This window comes from Diuraphis noxia, unplaced genomic scaffold, assembly GCF_037042655.1.
Source record: "Diuraphis noxia isolate RWA-SAM2 unplaced genomic scaffold, SU_Dnox_SAM2 contig0005, whole genome shotgun sequence".
NCBI lineage: Eukaryota > Metazoa > Arthropoda > Insecta > Hemiptera > Aphididae > Diuraphis > Diuraphis noxia.
Window position 1 is genome coordinate 30,615,046 of NW_028301715.1, and position 19,583 is coordinate 30,634,628.

Here is a 19,583-nt window from a genome sequence, read left to right on the forward strand (position 1 = left end):
AAGTTCGTAGTGAATTCAAACCAAATAAAATTGTAACTGATTTTGAAATAGGATTACGAAATGCTTGCATGTTACAATGGCCCGGAGTTAAAATAGATGGTAGTCATTTTCATTTATCGCAGGCATGATGGCGTGCAATTCAAAGATTTACTCGCAAAGTCGCGACGGACTATTAAAATGACGAATTAGAAATTAGTAAATGGCTACATTATTGTTTTGGATTGATAATTTTAAACCCATTCGGAAGATGTTGAAAACTGTTTTTAGGTTTTTACATAACTATTATATACTTGGTATCTCCAAAAACGGTTATCTGTAATAATTTATGATATATGATATCGTGTTCGGTCATTCAGTATTTTCGAAACAATAAAATATAAAATCAATATGCACTATGGCCACTATGCTTGTAGCACTTGTGTGTTGTGTAGTTGTGTCTTGTGTGTATCACATCTTTTCCATCTATACACTCCTCACGCTATAGGTATAACACTGTTTAAGTATTGACCTGTACAACACATTAAATCAAGCGATGACCGTTTGAATACATCTTATGATTATTAACAAAATACATATAATATTGGTATTGGTGAACGAGCAATTTTTCCACTTACAGTCTGGACAGAAGCTTCCTCCGAATTGACAAAATCCACCAATGCTTGTGAATCATTTCATGTAATTTTAAATTAAATTTTAACCATAGCCATCCAAATATTTTTATTGATACATTAAAGGATATTCAATCAAAAATTTACATAAAATTACAAAATATACATAAACCAAATAGTTGCCATAATAATAAGTTAAAAAGACGACAACAATTATTAAACTAGTAGTTAATATAAAATTATAAATAACAAAAAATAACTACATTTTATTATATAAAAACAATTTCACATTATTACTCCATGAAAAAATAACATCAAATCAACAACATTTACAATCAACACATGATTTGATGGTAGTACTTGATCATTTTAATAAGACTAGAATGACGATGAATATTTTCTAATTATAAAATATAAATACAGAAATATATACATGCAATTAGAAATTCAAAAATTTTTGGTGGATAACTAAAACCATTGATTATAAATACTATTTATAATCAATGCTAGAACCCCCTCCACGGGGTGTCCTCTGGGTTACGTTAAATAGTTCTAATTTTTATAGGGGAGTTTACGTAAGTGCATTACGGTAGCAAAATATTTTTAAAGTGGTTTACATTTGCCCATTTTTCCATTTTTAGCTCACTTATAACTTTCAACCGTTCGAGCTCTGCACATAACTGTTAACTACAGTCTATATAGTCATAAAGAGCACAATTAATAGCACATCATTAAACAGGGGCGCATCGCGCATAGCCCATATTCGTGGTCTAGAGACTGAAGTCAGAAGACAGAAATAGTTAATAGATATATATATATCCACCTTGTAGATATCTTTATTTTATAATTTATCCATAGATATTGTAAGAATGGATAGGACATAAGGCTTATTAACTGAGAATAAACTCCGATAAAGTGATAACATTTTAGAGGTTACAAAGGTTTCTTTATTATTAATAACTGTAGCAAATAGTTAGAAATCAGAAGAGAAGTAGTAATTAGTTAACACTCATAACAGTAATAACACTTATACAATTATACCATTTTAAAACAATATAAATCTCCACTAGTAGGTATAGTGTAATAAAATGGTATGGGTGTATTCGAAGACGGCTATCTAGTATTAGCATTTAGCACAGATTATATAAAAAAAATAAATATAAATATAAATTAATACCTAAATCGGGCTAAATATAAATTATATTTTATATAATCCATGGTTTAGTGGTTTGGTCTTTAGTATATACCATTGGGTAAATATTCTGTGGTATACATCTATTATCTATGGATTTTATCAAATATAATATTTGATAATATCAATTGAAGTGATATCAATACTGATAAGTGATAACATATTAACATTAAAATATTAAATATAATTTTACAGATAATAATATGATGTACACATCATTAGAAAATAGAAATTAATAAAATATTATTGAACTTATGATTTTATTTAAATTTAAGTGTTTATTAGTATATATGTAGCATTTTATTATTATAATCTAGACAAATGTCTCATAAAATCACATTTTAAACGACAATCAATTCACAAAAAGGATGAGTTGGTTTAATCAGTTTGATGCCTCTGGTTTTGCAAGTCTCGCAAAAACAGCTCTTAAAGAAGCGCAAAAGACTATTGATAAAGCTTTGGACATTAAAGATGAAGAGGAATGTGATGAAGTACCACAAGAGTCAGAAACTCCAAAAGATACAGATAATCAAGATACTCAAAAAAAGATATCTAAATTGGGTTCAAGTTTGTGGAGTTCATTTACCAACTCAGTATTTGAAAATGAAGATGATGTGGCTGACAAACAAAGTGGTGTGTACTATATATACTAATAAATATTATTATTTATAAATTTCAAATATTATGTGATTAATTATGTACTTTATTCATTCATCATTTGAGTTAAGTATATCTATGAAAAATATATTTTAAAAATAGATATGCAAAACTTTTATTTTTTATTTTCACGTTTTTGAATTTTTTATTATAGAAATGAAGCAAAGCATGTCATTAGATTTATCTAAATCATCTGTAGAAAATGATTTAATTGTGGCAAATCAACCAGGTAGATCTACAGGACAATCGCCATCCACCCAAGAAGAACAATTTAATGTCATTGAAATTGATTCAGAATTAAACACTGATGTGGTTCGGAGAACAAAGAGTACAAGTTCTAACAATACTAATCGTCTTTCTGCTGTCAGCTGTGATAGTGATCGTAAATCTACAGTATCAACTGATAGTGTTGAAGTTCTTGGATCAACATCAACTACTACTCCCGAGTCATCATCTGTAGAAGTCATAACATCAAGTTCAGTTGAAGTTTTGGCTGTTATCACTGAACCAAATAGGTTAATTTTTTAACTAATTTAAAAATAATGTACACAAGCCTATATAATCATAATTTTGGACATATTATGGTTGTTAAACTTATCTGCTCTTTTAATGACTAGATGTATAGTATCCAAAATATACTCCCATAGTTCATACATATTAAATTTAGATAGATTTTATCATAACAATATGATTATTTAGTTTTTCATTGAAAAACAATAGGTCTTGTGGAACATATAATAATCAATAAAAAATATCTTATCAAAACATTCCATCTAAATACTTACTTATTCAAAGAAGCGATAGATCAAAGTTAATGTAGTTTTTTATAAGTTTTTTTTATATGAGAAAAGTAACTTAAAAAAATGTGACATATATAAAAAAGACACATATACATGTTCTATTCTATAGTATGGCCAGGGAGATGATGATGGTGATGCATAGATAAATTGAGTTTTCAGCTGCAGCTGATTTCTCTTTGGACAGATTATATTTAATTTATTATTTAAAAAAATACATATTTGGAATACCATATTATTTTTATATTACGTATTGAAATACTCAGGGCCGGTTATAGGCATAGGCGACGTAGGCATAAGCCTACGGCGGCAAAATTAATATTTATATAGAGGGGGCATATAAGAAAAGTTATAATAAAACAAGAGGCGGCAATTTTGATCTTTGCCTACATTTAAAAATTTGCTTGCACCGGCTCTGGAAATACTTAAAAATTTATAATCATATATATTATACTTATTAATTTTAATAAAGTAAGGCTTAAATCAATCAATGAAAGAGAAGAATCAGGAGTAAAATGTTAAAACCTTATTTTTTGCTAATTTTTAGTAGACCTATTGTTAATTTTCACTTTTTTTAGGCCCTTCTTTCAAATACTTTAAAAGTGACTAAATGCTTTTATGTTAACATGATTTATAGGGCAAATGATAGACAATATTCTCCAGATACAATAGAGCCGATTCCGGAATTAATTGAAGATGATGATAGTCTTACTTGCTCAATATCAGATAATGTAACATGTATGGCTAACGAAGACAGTTTATTACCACAACATGGAGGAATGTTATTGCTAAAATCTACCACCTCATCTTTAGATACTTCTTTTACCGAATTATCATCACCTCACGAAGTAAATCTTTTAAATAAAATATTAGTTTTAGATTCTGAACGTAGAGATTAACAGTACTCTACTGTACAGTTGAGCGATTACTTATTTTCCCTCACTTTTTACATGATTAACACTTATATTTAATTTTTAGAATTCTGGGGCATTAGATATACTAGAAGAAGAGTCTATTGAACCAAATTCTAATAGAAATAGTGTTATACTACAAGCAAATTACATAGAAAGCTTAGACAGTTTAAAGAATGTCCAAAATAGTATGAATATTATAAATACATTAAACACCAGTAACTCATCAATAGATTTGTTAAAAGTATCTGATACTACTTTAGAAAGCAGCAGTTGTGATGATGGTAAATATTATTTTATTAAATACATTTAAGAACTATCATTTGATCAATATTAAAATAAAGTATGACTTAATATGATTTATATTAATATTTTTTTCTATTATGTTTTTAAAGAAACCATGGTTGGTAGTACACTAGATGCAACATCTGCGAATGAAGAATGTGATCCATCGCCACAAGCTTCTATAGATAAGTAAGATACTTATCAATGAACATTGAACTATTCAAAAATTAATATTTTGAACATTTAGTATCAAAATTATGTATTAACAGATGACATGATAAATATTTACATTTTTTATTTATTTTTTATTAACTGTTATAAATCAAAAATATCAATACTAAATAAAGTACTATACGGTGGCGCACACTGGGGGGGGGGGTCAGGGGTGTCGACTAACACCCCTCAGAGAATTGGTGAGTGACTGGGTGAGTGTGACTGGTTCTGGATGAATTCGGATGTTATTTTGATAAATATTTGTTTAATTTAATATTAATTGTATAAAGAGTATAAACTCAGATTTTACTTGTGGGGTGGGTGGGTACCGCGAGATATATATTTTCGACACCCTTGTGAAAAATCTACTGTGCGCCACTGGTACTATAAATTAAATGTTTGTGAATTACATTATTTATTTATTTATTGATAATAATGCTTGCTAGGGCAAAGAGTATAGAAGATATATTGTTGAACTTCTTTAACTTGAAAACATTGATATCTCAAACTTTTTCCTCGGTCTCTAGATCTAATTTTGCATGTTTGGTTTTTAGGATAATTCAAACTTTTTTCTGGTCCTTCAACTTCGAGTTAAACAAGTTTTACTGTATATATACAATATAGATCTCACATTATAATATATATAGTATACAATTAATAAACAAATAATATTTTTGTAACTTACAACTATTATCAATAAATAAATCAAAATTAGATAAATGTTCATTACATGGGCGCACCCAGGATTTTTTTTTTTTTTTTGGGGGGGGGGGCTAAATTCAAATAATTTTAATATTAATAGGTAGTATTTATTTTGAAATATGTACAGAAATCTTAAAGCTTGTTTACAATCTTTTACTAACTAATTTTGTTTTTTTGTTCCGGTTCTAAGTTGCGCCGTAGTGGTGGTGTTATACCTGTAAAACATAAATATGTGATTGTTTTTTATTTTGGGGCTAGCCATTTGGGGGGGGGGGGGTGGCTAAAGCCCGTTAGCCACCCCCTTGGGTGCGCCCTTGGTTAATTACTATAATTGTAAATTCTATATTACAATTGTCGATTACTAATGATTGTAAATAAAAATAAAAATATTTAAAACCAATACTGCATGGTATAAATTGTTTAGCTTAGAATAACAATTTTTTTGACATTGTTTCAAACATAAATTTTGTATTTAGTAAATTTATATTATATTATATTTAGTCATTCAGATTTCGTAAAAATTGGTTCAAGCGAAACAAATTCTTGTGATGAACTTGAAACATGGACTTCATCTGATATAGAAGTAATATCTAGTCCTGCAACTAATGATGACAGTGAAAGTAATGCATCTCATCGACATAGTCCAGTAAAGTATCATCCAGATCATATACCTTCATTTTTGTCTGGTATGAAAATTATTCTTTTATAAATATACTATCAATCGTAGAAACAAAAATTATGTTCATTATATTATTATTATTATTATTGGTATAATGATTAAAATTATATTAAAATGTAGGTATTTTTGATTTTTTTATATAGGACTACAACATGGACCAAAAGACTTCGAAGATCTTTTAAAAGTATTTAAATTGTAAAACTTGTTTTCTAATAAGTATTTAATAACAAAAATAATTTTCAGAAAATTGTTGAATTGAACTCTACGGTTAAATCCAGAGAGTCAAAATTAATTGATTTAAGTAAAAAGAATGCTGAATTAGCAGCGAATAATTCAGAAATGAAAAGGTAATATTTATTAAAAGAATGTAACATAGCAAATTGACGCTCAGCAGATCATGAGTAGTTCATTATCTTAAACATTAAATTAAATTGAACTCTTATGGAACATGATGGTATGAGTATTAACTGTGTTTGTATGTCGGTATCTTAAGATGGTTCAATTTTTTAGCATGTTTTGTGTGTATAATATAGCATAAATTAAAAGCGTTTACCTAAAAACTGAATTATTATAAAAAACTGACATTCAAACTCTGATAATTTTCTTACCATCAAGTTTAAGAAGAGGTCAATTTTCTTTAATTTTTTAACTATTGAAGCCACGTGTGATCTGTTGAGCGTAAATTTCTATGTTACCCACTTATAAGACAGAGGCAACAAATTATATTATTACATTACTTCAATTTTTTAAAATTTATTCTTATAGCCAATTAGATTATTTAAATTCAAGTAACTTAAATGAAGAATACACTCAAAGATTAGCAACAATGGAGAAAAAATTCCAACAAGCAATTCGAGAAAAAGATCAGTTACAAAAACAACTTGATGTAAGAATTGAAAAACTTATACTGAAATATATTTATATTATTTTTTTATTAAACTAAAAAAGCCTAATTAAAAAAAAATAAAACATGTTTATTCAAAAATGTCCATAACTTGATATTAAAAATTTAAATATTATAATAGTACCAATGTACATATGCAGATAATGAAAAATTGATTAAAGATCAATTTAAAGCTAAGTACACAAATTTAGTTATCCTAAACACATATTATTTGTTATGAATTTATGATGTACGTTTTTAAAATGAAAACTCTAAAAGCTATTTTAATAGATGATGCATTGGATAATGTTTCAATATTATTATACATTTTCTTAATCTTTAATGAAAAAGACCCTTTTTAGTTTTTAATACAAGCATAAACATTAGTAATTATGATTTGACATTTTTGTGTTAAGATCTTTTATATATATATATATATTTTTTACAGCAGAATAAAAATGCTGTCCAATTTAAAGTTCTTATTGAAGATAAAGATTCTCTAATTAAAGAACTGAGGGATGAAGGAGAAAAATTGAGTAAACAGCATCTTAATTTAAATAATATAATAAAAAAACTTCGAGTAGCTGAAAAAGAATCATTGAAAACTATAAATAAATATAAGTAAGTATTTTTTAAAACATAACAAACAATTGATATTAATGTTTAAAACTTTTATACACTCATCATTATTAGAGACCAACAAGAAAAGCTATCTCAAGAAGTTGAAAGAATAAAAAAATCATTAGTTGCAAAAGAAGAGATGGAAAGAAGTCAAATTGAAGCTATTCATCAGCTAACAAAATCTAATCAAAATTTTGAAAAAGAAAATATAAATTTAGAGAGCCAAGTTGATAATTTAACATCAACTTTAATATCTCTTCAAAAGTAATTATATTAAAATAACTCTTTTCAAATATCAATGTAATTGACATTAGAAATATCTGTATTTGATCATATTTTTAGCACAAATTATTTTACTGATATCACTTAAAATCAAAAATTAAATGAGCATTTTTTGTTTCAGAAAATAATATTATAGTTTCATATTTTATTCTTAAACCTATTCATTTTATCTGTAGCCTTGATTGAAAAATTAAATTTATTTTAAATTCCATTTACAACTCAAATGAAACAAATTATAACATTTGTTAATGTTTATTTTATCGTAATTAAAGTTATCAAAAAAATACTAGTTTGAATTCTTATGTACCTAATTATTATATTTTGATTTATTTTTCAACTAATAGGGATATTCAAGGCAAAGAAACTGCTGTTATGGAATTAAAAAAAAGTTCAGATGAACTTAAGATAATAGAAAAAGACAAACAAGATATAGAAGAAAGATTATTTAACAAAAATAAACACTGCGAAGAAATGGAGATTGTAATAAGTAACTTAAAATCAAATCTTTGTAAAGTGGAAGAAAATAATTATGTGTAAGTTATAATTATAAAATGTTATTTAATTAGTATGGAAATCATCATAGTAATGTAGAACAGTAATAAATAAAAGTATAACTGTTTTAATTATTATTAAACCAGAAAATCTACCTATGATTTGCTTAATTACTATTTAAGAAAATATGATTCTTATAGACATTCCTGATTTACTGATACTTTTTATCTTCTTATTATTTATAAATAACTATAGCCATAAATGATAATTTATATAGATTGATGAATGAATTGAAAAAAGAAAATCTCTCACTTATTAGAAGGTTAGAAGAATCTGAGAGGAAAAGAGAAAATTCTTTACAAGAAACTTTAAAAGCTACACAACCTTTGGTTAAAGAACTGGAAGAAAAATCAGTCTTAGTAAAAACATTGGAACAAGAATTTGAAAAACGTGAATTTTTACATTTAAAAACTATAGGTAAACACCATAAAAAATTACTTAAACTATTGATTTGATTTTGTTTATTATTTTATTGTTATTAATTTCATACAATGTCTAGATGAACTACAAAATGCATTAAATAATGCAGAAAATAAAATAAAATTAATTGACTCTAAAATGAATGAAAGTATTAATTTTGGAAAAAAATGTAAAGAGCAGATTGATAATCTGTTGCAAAATGAAAGTGATTTAAAAGTTAAATTAGAAAGTTTAAAAGAAGAAAATGCTCTATTAAAATTAAATTCAAATAAGTATGAAATGAAATCATAATAAAACGAGTGCTAATTAAGTATAATTGTTTTTTTCTTTTACTTTAGTCTGGTAAAACTTGAAAACGAACTTGCTGGAAGTAAAAAGTTACTAGCTGATGCTACATTAAAAATTAATACTCTTGAAAATGAATTGAAATTGGAAAAAGATAAACTAAATTTAGAAATTGAAAAAAGAAAAAAGTTACAAGTATGTTATTTATTGATTTGATACTTTTGAATTAACGATTTTATGGCATTTCTGAATAATTTTCTCTCTCAACAGCTTAATACATCTCATCAATCATCCCCAACTACAAGTGTAGGAGTTCCTTCATTAGAAGAATCTTCGTTTTGGCCATCAGTATGACTTTTTATTTACGTTTTTATTTTCTTTTTGAAAGTATATACCAAATATAAGATACTAATTTTTTTTTAAATACTTATTAATTTTCAGTTCGTTGACGATGATAGAAGCTCAGTAACAGAAAGAGCTTGTAGTATTTATGATCCAATGAGAACGTCCTTTAGTAACACAACAACGGTTTTAGAAAACTTGCAGTCACAAATAAAATTGAAAGAAGGTCAGAATAGAAAATGTTTTATTCTTAGATTTTGTAATACTATATTAAAATTTACTTATAGGAGAAGCACTTCAATTGCAGTGGGAATTGTCGAGGAGAGATCATGAAAGGGATCAATTGACAACTGAATTAGCTGCGCTTACCACCAAAGTCGAAGAACAATCCATCTCATTAGTTGAACTTTCTGATCTTCAAAAGAGGTATGATGCATTATTACAACTATATGGTGAAAAACTAGAAGAGAGTGAAGAATTAAAACTTGATCTTCAAGATGTAAAAGATATGTATAAAGCTCAGGTAATTATAAAATATATATAAATAATTTAATAATTTATTGTTTTTACCTATAATGTGATTTATAAACTATTATTCTAAATTTAATTTCAATTTATAGATTGATGAACTACTTAAAAGAGATAAAACTGGATAAAATTAATTAAAGTTATCATTCAATGTTTTTTTATTATTTCATTAAAATACTGTATAAGTTTTTATCCTTTAATGAATATTTTTTTATATTTGTATAAAATATGATAATATATATGTTTATAATATATTTAAATTTAAAGATTATAAATCACCCAATTCCCTATTTTAAATGGTAAGCACTATTATTTCCGTGATCATTATTAAATTTACTTACAAGTAACTATTGTATTTTTATTTTTAAATTATTATATCTGTTACCAATTTTGTTTTTTTGTTTTTGTGAAGTTTGAAAAGTATTATTTGTAGGTATTTTTATTTAGTGCAATGTTTTCTTTATAATAATACAATGGTATTATGTATTACTCTATGTTATGTATATCTGTGATAATAAATATTATTTTAATTGTTAGCGTTTTATTATGTTCATAAAATTATTGATGTTTAAAAATTTTGAATTTTTGTAAGTACTTATTGTAATATATTTATACTGTGAAGATTTTTATTTTGATAACTCCTTTGAGTACTAGATTCAGTTATTAAAACATTAAAAAATATTAATATTAATCATATTCCTATTCAAGAAATCTTAACTCAGTCTATAGATTATACCGTTTCAAATCACTATGCTGGGTAATTCTTTTATTAATATTGTTTAACCCTCATTAGTCATTGCCTCGAAAACATTAACATATATTAAAAAATATATTTTATTACTTATTTCTTTAATTATTCATTGTAATGTAAAATGCCAAACAATAGAAGTTAAGAAATTATGAAAACATAGTTTTGAAAATGTGGACATTTTTTAAATGTTCATTGTTGAAGAATGTCCCTGACTCCTGTAGGTATATCATATTACTTACAAATTTCTTGAAAGATATAATTTTAGCACTCCTTATTTTTTTTAAATCCCTATATATTATACATATAAATTGTAACAATTAAAGTGTGTAGGTACTTTATAGTAGCCAGTAGGTACCTAATGTTATATTGCTTTTGTAATACGTATCTGAATATTCAATATGGTTTTTCTATTTTTGACTTATGCTAAATGCATGTATTCTATTGTATTCTGCCACTTTATGGTTCACCGTATTACATATTTTATTGTTAACCTGCAACTCATATTTATTACCTTTCGCTCGGCGGAATTCGCTTGTTGCGCTTAGTAAGTACTTACCTGCTTACTTAAACGCTTATACCAATATAAGTATAACGTATAACCATAGTGGTACGGGCACCTATATACCAATTACCAGTACATAGGTTTTAATATTTATTACATAATGTAATCCATAGATAATATATACATGGATAGGACATACATAGATAATATATGTATGTATATATATATGTTTATATTATCTATGGGTATAACGAAGTTAAAACCGAGGATACCAAGAATTTAATACGGCTCAACTTTTAAACCAATATAGTTACCTGCAGTTGTAACCATAATTATTACGTCCTCGCGTGACATGACACATGGGTAGGGTACACGACGTAGTTGTGAATCCGACTTAACTTATAACCTAAATTTTTTAAGTCCTAACCGTGTTCATTGATTTATTTTAATTAATGGAAAATTAACATCTTATAGCACTTATAGTTACCCACATGGCTGCATATCATGTTGTAGGGTTGTAGGCAGCCAACTAGGTAGGTACCATATAATATTTTATCATGCTTCAATACTTGTTACTTGTTAGTAAATGCTGGTAGGTACTCAGTATAGAGCAGACTTTTTTTTTAATCATTATACTAACCAACTAACCTAACGTCGAGAAAAAATTTAACAATAAAGTTTCCGATATTCTAGGTGGTACACATGTTGCGCATCCAAATTAGATCCGCCTACTATAAAGGTTAGGTTAGGTTAGGTCAAATTTTTTTTAAAAATTTCATGGTGCATAGAACATAGGTAATTATATAAACATTCGGTGAAAATTTCATGTATCAATGGTCCATAGTTTTAAAGTTACATAAAAAATCAAAATTGATTTTGTCGAAAACTGATTGTACGTACAATTTCCTGTTTTTCCGTTAATTTTTAGTTTGTTTATCCCGATTATTTAGAAAAATATTAAGAATTTTTAACTTTTGATCCCCTAAGGTATAAACTAGATTCACTTTCTGATTTAACAAGGTACTGAAGTTAAAAGTCAAAGCATTTTTACTGCCCCAAAACGTAATGACAAACACAAAAAAAAATATTCATGGTTTTGACGAATTTTTGTCAATATTTGAACTTCAAATGCTAATAAAAAAAAATTGTGCATATGTATTCTTATAATGTTTTATTCACTATAAGAATAACTTATGAGGAACTCTGTATTAAATTTTCAAGCATTTTGATGGGGCCAAAAAAATTTTATCGACACTTCAAAAAAAAATTTTCAGACAAATTGAAAATTTTAGTCGTCTATAAATATCTCAAAAAAAGTCGAAATATTTTGAAAATTAAATCATGTAAAGAAAATTCCAATCTAAATAACTGATAAAATTTTCAAGTATCTACGACTTATACTTTTTGAATAATAACAAATATTTAAAATCGTTATCGTTACGCTATTTCGTAAAAATTTAAAATTCAAACGCACTTAAAATTTTTCCTATAATGATGCTTCGAGTTTTCTCTATAGCTACTTGAAGGAAAACTTAGTGTTGTATTTTTAATCCGTAGTTATAAACTCAAAAAATTTTATGATTTTTCAACTTCAAAATTACTTGCAAATTTTCGCGTTTTCGACAGATTTCGTAAAATGTTGAACTATAAACGCTTATAAAAAAAAATTGTAAATTACGATTTTTAGTTTTTTTTTTAGCTACAATAAGAACAACTCATAAGGAATCTTGTATTAAATTTTCAAGTTTTTTTGGTCGTCCAACATTTTTTTACCGACACTTCAAAAAAAAATTCTCATTCATCATCATTCATGGGATGCAGGATCGCGTCCAAGACGCTTTCCTGGTTGCTTCCCATCTCCGTTGCCACTCCTCTACGGTGTGGGATCTTTCCTCTCTTTTTACGGTCTGCTTTTATGGCCGCGACGTGCCAGGTGTGATGTCAGCAAGGAGTCGGGACCGGATTCTGGCCCGTTCCAGGCCGAGTAGGTCCGCAGGAACCGTGGAGGCCAGGACCAGGGAGGCCTCGTCGGAGACGGTGCGGTATGCGCGGATGGTTCTTAGCGCGGATGATCTCTGTGGACGAATCAGGTTTGTTTTGGTCCTGGCTACCGCGGTCACCCTGCTAATCCAGACAGGGGTGGCATAGAGCAACTGACTGTCGACCACAGAGCTGAGCAGCTTTCTCTTCCATTGGCATGGGCCACCGATATTGGGCATGAGCCTTGCCAGCACAGCCGCCGTGCGTGCGGCTTTTTTGGCCACGACGTCCAAGTGAGCCGCAAAGGTGAGCCTCTTATCCAGGATCACCCCGAGGTATCTGATCCTGTCGAACAGGACTATCGGGTGTCCTCCGATTGATAGTCTCGGGGGGATGTACGCGCGTCTCCTGGACAGGATGACGGCTTCCGTTTTTTGGTGGGCCAACTTCAGGCCGTGGTTCGTCAATTCTCTGCAAGGTGGGGTTGACAAGATCCTCCAGCAACTGGCCTGTATAAGCAGTTCCTACGACAGCCAGATCGTCGGCGAAGCCTATGAGCTGTACCCTGGGAGGCACGTCCATTTTCAGTAGAGCGTCATATGCCACATTCCACAGGTTGGCCCGTCTGAGACACGCTTGGTATTGTCTACGAAGGTCCAGTGACGACCTGCGTATCTCGGTGATAACCTCGTTCCACCAGTACACTGGACGTCTGCCTGCGGGACCGGGTCTCGTTCTCCGCATACAGGCATCGCAGGCACTGAGTAGAAAGTCTTCCAGTTGGTCAGCCGACGTGAGAGCCTTCACCACGCTTGGTGGCCCTGCAGGAGGTTCCAAGAGCGTGGAAGCCAGGTGGAGACTCAGGGCGTCTCCGTCGAGCTTTTTCACTGTCCAGCCGCGATTGGCGCCGGGAAAAGGTTCCGGTGGTGCCGGGACCTGGGCGGGATTGACTATGTTGAAGAGGACGTAGTTATGATCGCTCAGTGATTCAGCCTCGGATACCCTCCAATCCCTGAGTGCTGCGCCCCTATAGAATGTGATATCTATGATGGAGGTAGCTGCTCCACGTCTGAACGTGGGGGCGGTACCAGAGTTTGCAAGAATAAGTCATAGGCTGGAGGTGAGGTCAGAGAGCGCCCGGCCTCTTGGGTTGCTGGCTCTGGAGCCCCATTCGACGTGCCAAGCGTTGAAATCCCCTGCCAGTATGATGGAGACGTTACCCCTGGCTCTGATTGCATCATCGATATCACTCAAAGAGGTGATGAACTCTTGAATCGTAAGACTGGGACGCAGGTAGCAGCTGAAGACGGTCAGATCCCGGAACAACATCCAGGCGAAGCCGTTTCCGGAGCCCCGATTGACGTAACTGAGCTCGGTATGGCGTGATGTGCCCACGGCGGCCTTTCGATCGTGGCTGAAGCACCACCTGTCTTCCCAGCCGTAGTGGGTCGCAGGCTCGGAGATAATAAGGACATCCGCTTCCTCTTCGTCCGCCGTCTGAACCATGAGTTGTTCCGCTGCCCAGTTCGCGTTCAGGTTGATTTGAAGAAGTCTATACATTGGGGCCGATTTTGCCTGCTGCCGACTGTTTTCTGGCGGCACATGCGCCCGAACCTGGCTTGTGGGGAATTTTCGGGAGCCCGGCGGACTCACATGCCACGCACCGATCGTCTGCTTCCGAACAATCCTTCATAGCGTGTCCCCTAGCCCCGCACCTCCAGCAGGCACTGGTTCTGTCGGCTGCCTTGCAGTCCCTGGCATTGTGGCCGAACACGTGGCATCGGAAACACCTCTCCGGAGGGAGGGTCCTTGCGCGTACGCGGCACATGGTCCACCCGATAGGGACCCTGGTGAACAGGATGGCCAAGTGCTTAGGCATTTTGGCCGTGGCAATCTGTTAGCCTGAACGGGTACCCCATATTCTAACGTCGCAGATGACCTCCCTGTCAACTTTCGCCGCTGCGTCGTCCTGCCTGGGGATGGCGTCGCGGAGTGCCTCTAGCACCTGGAGATACCGACCGAAGGTGGGTCGTGTTTTGCCAAGCCCACGACGTTGCCATTCTTCTCGAGAAGCGAGTCAACTGCTGTGAAAGCGTCTACGGTACGGGTCAGAAGAAGCTCAAGGTTGGCGCGCAGGACCTCGTCGACGTTTCTATCCATCACGGCCTTAGTGCTGGATGCAACACTAATGATGATGGACTTCGCTATATATATATATATATATATATATTTAAATAAAAGTTGGCCTCTCTCATAGACCTTATACTCATAAACGGAGCATCACTGGTTGGCGGGGTTGGGTGGTGCGGTCATAGCTATCATCTTAGCAGTGTTGTCATTTATGATAACATAAAATATGTTTATTTATTTATATTATTAAGATATTAATGTTGTAACATAATTATTAGGGCTTGGTATTATGCATTTGCAAATTTCAAATTTGCAAAATATTTGTCCGGAAAGCAAATAGAATAAATCTGATTATTATAAATTTGTTTTGTGGTGTCTGGATTTGGAAGTTTTTTGCACGTATTTTAGCATACCTACCTATTTCCAACTTTTTTCCTATATATGTATATTTTTTTTAAATTTATACTGTATATTTTATATTTTTTTTTTTAAATAGGAATTTTTTATATTATTTTTATAATAAATTCAATTTGTATATGTATAAAAATTATTAATACAATTATGAAATTCAATTTTCTGTATAAATATTTGTTAGCATTTAAACTAATAAAACTTAAAGACAATAACCTTTATAAATATATTATACCTAACAACCTAACCAAAGTAAAATAAGTTAACGGTGATAGATTTTTTGATATTTAAAGCATACTCATTATTTATGTCTTCTATAAATTGCGAATAACTTACATTAACACACATTTTATATTGTTGGATGCTTAAATATGTACATATATTTTTGATTTTAAGCACATAGTCCCAAGTCCCAAGCCCTGTCAATACCATAGACCTATTAACCTGTTAATGGGTCTATGGTTAATACGATACGATAATATAAATAATAAGCGTTTTATGCGCAACCTGGTTTGTCCTACGCACATGCGCAGAAGTATGGAACAACATGTGAAGTGCAGCCACCGTTTACCGCGGGAACTACTAGCTTGTTCCGTCTATGAGTATAAGGTCTATGGTCTCTCTATCTTTTATATCTAAAATCATAATTCGAAATACTTATGTACTATACGTATATGTATTCGGTAGTTCCGTACTAAGTGTACTATTTGTTTATCTTAATACCAAAATGTCTCTTATTGTTAAAGAAAATAATATTTTTAAATTAAAATATCTTTGTAGGTATAACTATGTCTTCCGTTGATCAATGATTTAGATACGTATATAAGCTTGGCAGCGCAACTAGAAATGTTTATACCAGTTAAAATAATGTCCAACAAATTTTGAAAGTTGTTCAACAAAGTTCAATAATCCACCAACAAATTTGTTGGATTGGTTGGATGTTGGATCAATTTCTACTAACATTGCGCTGCCAAGTTCACAAGGGTATGAAATTGACAATATTTTTTTATACACTCAAATAGTTTTTATACAGTAAAAATTACGAATTTATTCAAATTCGACATCCATGGTAGCACAGAATTTTAAACCCTTAACTTCAAATCCTCAATAAAATATACAATTATACATAAGCCATTAGCCCATTAACCACAAATAGTTTCCGACAAGTTTTCTCTTTATAACCTATGTTGACGAGTAAAATTACTTTAGTCCTTCAAGAAAAATTTTCTAACATTCATTTTTACTTATTTGTGAATTTGTTATGAACTACTAATAGATGTTACAATTTTTACGGTGAACATAATCAATATTTTCAAAACTTTTGAACACTATTCTGAATATTACTGAATAACATATATAGAACATTGTGCTTATCTATACACTGTGCAGCTCTTTAAAGGTTTTTTTTTTTAATGTTATAATATAAATAAATTTACAATCTGTAATATAATAAAACAATAAGTAAATATGAGATTTTTTTGCTAGGTTTGGAGGCTTGACTGAAGGGTGCGTCCATTGACACTACTTCAAACGGGTTTTTTTATTTATTATTATTTAGCGAAGTAAATCGCAAGGCCAATTTCGTTTTAGTCGACGGGGAGGGTTATTCGGTAGAGTCTTAGAGGAGAGGTTAACTCTTTAAAGGTTAAAATATTTAAAGAAAATTAGTAATCATTTTACAATGTTTTTATTTAAATTTCATGATTTCGTAATTTCATATTATATTTAAAAAGATTATGATTATTAATGAATATTGTTTACGTTTCTATTAAATAAACATTAATAAATAATACTAAGAAATTGTGAGGTAATTATATTTTAGAGTACATTAGGACTAGGAATTTTCGATTTGTATATGTATATACTAAAATACTATAATCCACTTCACCTATGTAATTACTAACAATTGTTTATTTATTAAATTAATATACTATATTTTTCAATAATAAGTATTTAAATAGATCCCAGGATAGAGAATTGCTTATCTTATGTGAGAAATGTCAAAGTTTTGTCGAAGTAAAGAAAAATGTATAAGCATAATAAACAACACATATTTTATACAGAAAAATCAATCATTCTTGTCAGAATTTATCGGGACGCCAACAATCATAATACTTTCGACCTTTTGAAAATTAAAAGTTTTCTTATTAAAAGGTAATCTATAGGTAGGAAATAAATAAATGTAAATTATATTATTTAGAAGTTTTAATTCTATTAAATAAATAAGGGGGGCTGCCTGCATACCAGCTTACACGTCATGATTACAGCCACATCAGCTATTTTCATGTCACTCGCGTCATTCAATCTACTCATCTCTTTTCCCTTCAATATATTTATTCTCGATGCCACATAGGTATATGTTTTCTTCGTCTTACAAACGTACAACATGGAGAATTTTATGTTTACAAATTTACAATAATACGTTTTACTCTGTAATTTCTTAAGTTAAAGTGAATAATGTTAATAATAATGTTAATTTGATATATCCAATCCAATCATATTTTACATATATTAACAGTGTTAACCTAATATCCAGATAAATATGTATCTTAATATGATTGAAAAATCATAATTTAAATCACATCGTTATCAATATTTTGTAAAATATCGTGAAGGGGTGTATAATTACCGTATTATATTATACCTGTACTTAATAGCATGAATGTCTAAACTGTATGGCCCGCGTAAAAAATAAAAATAACACGTGTTTATACACTTTTGGTCTGCTAAAACCTTTTGTTATTTTACGTGACCCTCGAATAAAACTGGTCTATAGTATCTATTGGACATATGACATATAACTTATAAGTATACACTATACAATAACTATTGAGAATATGTCATGCTATATTGCTATATAATAGATATTTATGATTTCAGCTTTGCGAAATTTTGTTTGACCAACGTTATGAAATGTAGTTGCTGTACCTTCACTTTCCATAAAATTAGGTAAATCAGAAATTATTAATAAGTAAAATAATAATTATTAATCATAATAGGTAATCATTTTAATTAAGGAATTTTTTTATAGTACCTATTATATAAGTCTATTATCTACTTAACTTTTAGTGATTTAATATTATAATTAATAGGTACCTACTTACCTGTTTATGATAAATGAAACTGATACAAGACAAATTTGAAATTTCCATATATTAAATTTTACTTAGCTTTTTGACTGTAAATAGCTTTTTTTAAATATATAATATGTATATTATGTAGGTATTAACTATTATTGATTGATATGTTATTCGCCATTTTGATTTAAGTTTCATGTAGTATTTCATTTGTATTTCAAGTATTTGTTTCAAACAAACAATTACATTTTTAACTTTTTTTCAATGATGTAGCTTTTTATAACAATTTACAGCAAACATCATAGGTTATATGGTATTTTTTTTTATATTTCTTATTCCCCCTATTTTCCAGTTAATGCCCATATTTAAAAACATTAATCAGGACTAAAATAGTTATCCTCATCGTTGTCATCATTACCAAATTACTGTAAAAAGTCTACAATGCAATAAAAAGTAAAAACACGACTTTTATTCTATTCGTTTGCTTGTTAACTTCATCGACGATGACGTGTAACTGTTTAGATCAAAAACACGTATACATATTTATATATATAATTTAAATATATACGTATTAGTTATTATAATACGTACATATTATGCACTTATTTAAAACTATATAATTTAAAATAAATTTTTCCGTTACATTAACGTATATTTCGTTATGTATAGTCACTGTAATCTCTAACACTTCTTACAAGTTACAGAAGCAGTTTGTTGTTATAAGTTTAAATTATATTTTTGTACTGAATGGATATAATATATTATTGGCGTATAA

General features: G+C 29.9%; 1 protein-coding gene across 2 annotated transcripts; it reads left to right on the plus strand.

The window, feature by feature from the left end:
• The first annotated feature begins 1,992 nt into the window (after positions 1 to 1,992).
• LOC107167363 (TATA element modulatory factor) lies at positions 1,993 to 10,580 on the plus strand. 2 transcript variants are annotated; one of them, XM_089229887.1, is made up of 19 exons: positions 1,993 to 2,433; positions 2,612 to 2,972; positions 3,892 to 4,102; positions 4,233 to 4,449; positions 4,561 to 4,639; positions 5,867 to 6,051; positions 6,188 to 6,228; positions 6,288 to 6,391; positions 6,810 to 6,930; positions 7,376 to 7,548; positions 7,621 to 7,812; positions 8,175 to 8,363; positions 8,600 to 8,799; positions 8,882 to 9,074; positions 9,141 to 9,282; positions 9,358 to 9,435; positions 9,529 to 9,655; positions 9,717 to 9,952; positions 10,050 to 10,580. In XM_089229887.1, the coding sequence occupies exons 1-19, from the start codon at positions 2,169 to 2,171 to the stop codon at positions 10,083 to 10,085; spliced, it is 3,150 nt and encodes a 1,049-aa protein (XP_089086013.1). In that variant the 5' UTR covers positions 1,993 to 2,168; the 3' UTR covers positions 10,086 to 10,580. The 2 variants fall into 2 exon arrangements, with proteins under 2 accessions (XP_089086013.1, XP_089086014.1); XM_089229888.1 differs by having other exon boundaries at positions 7,379 to 7,548.
• Positions 10,581 to 19,583: the final 9,003 nt, after the last annotated feature.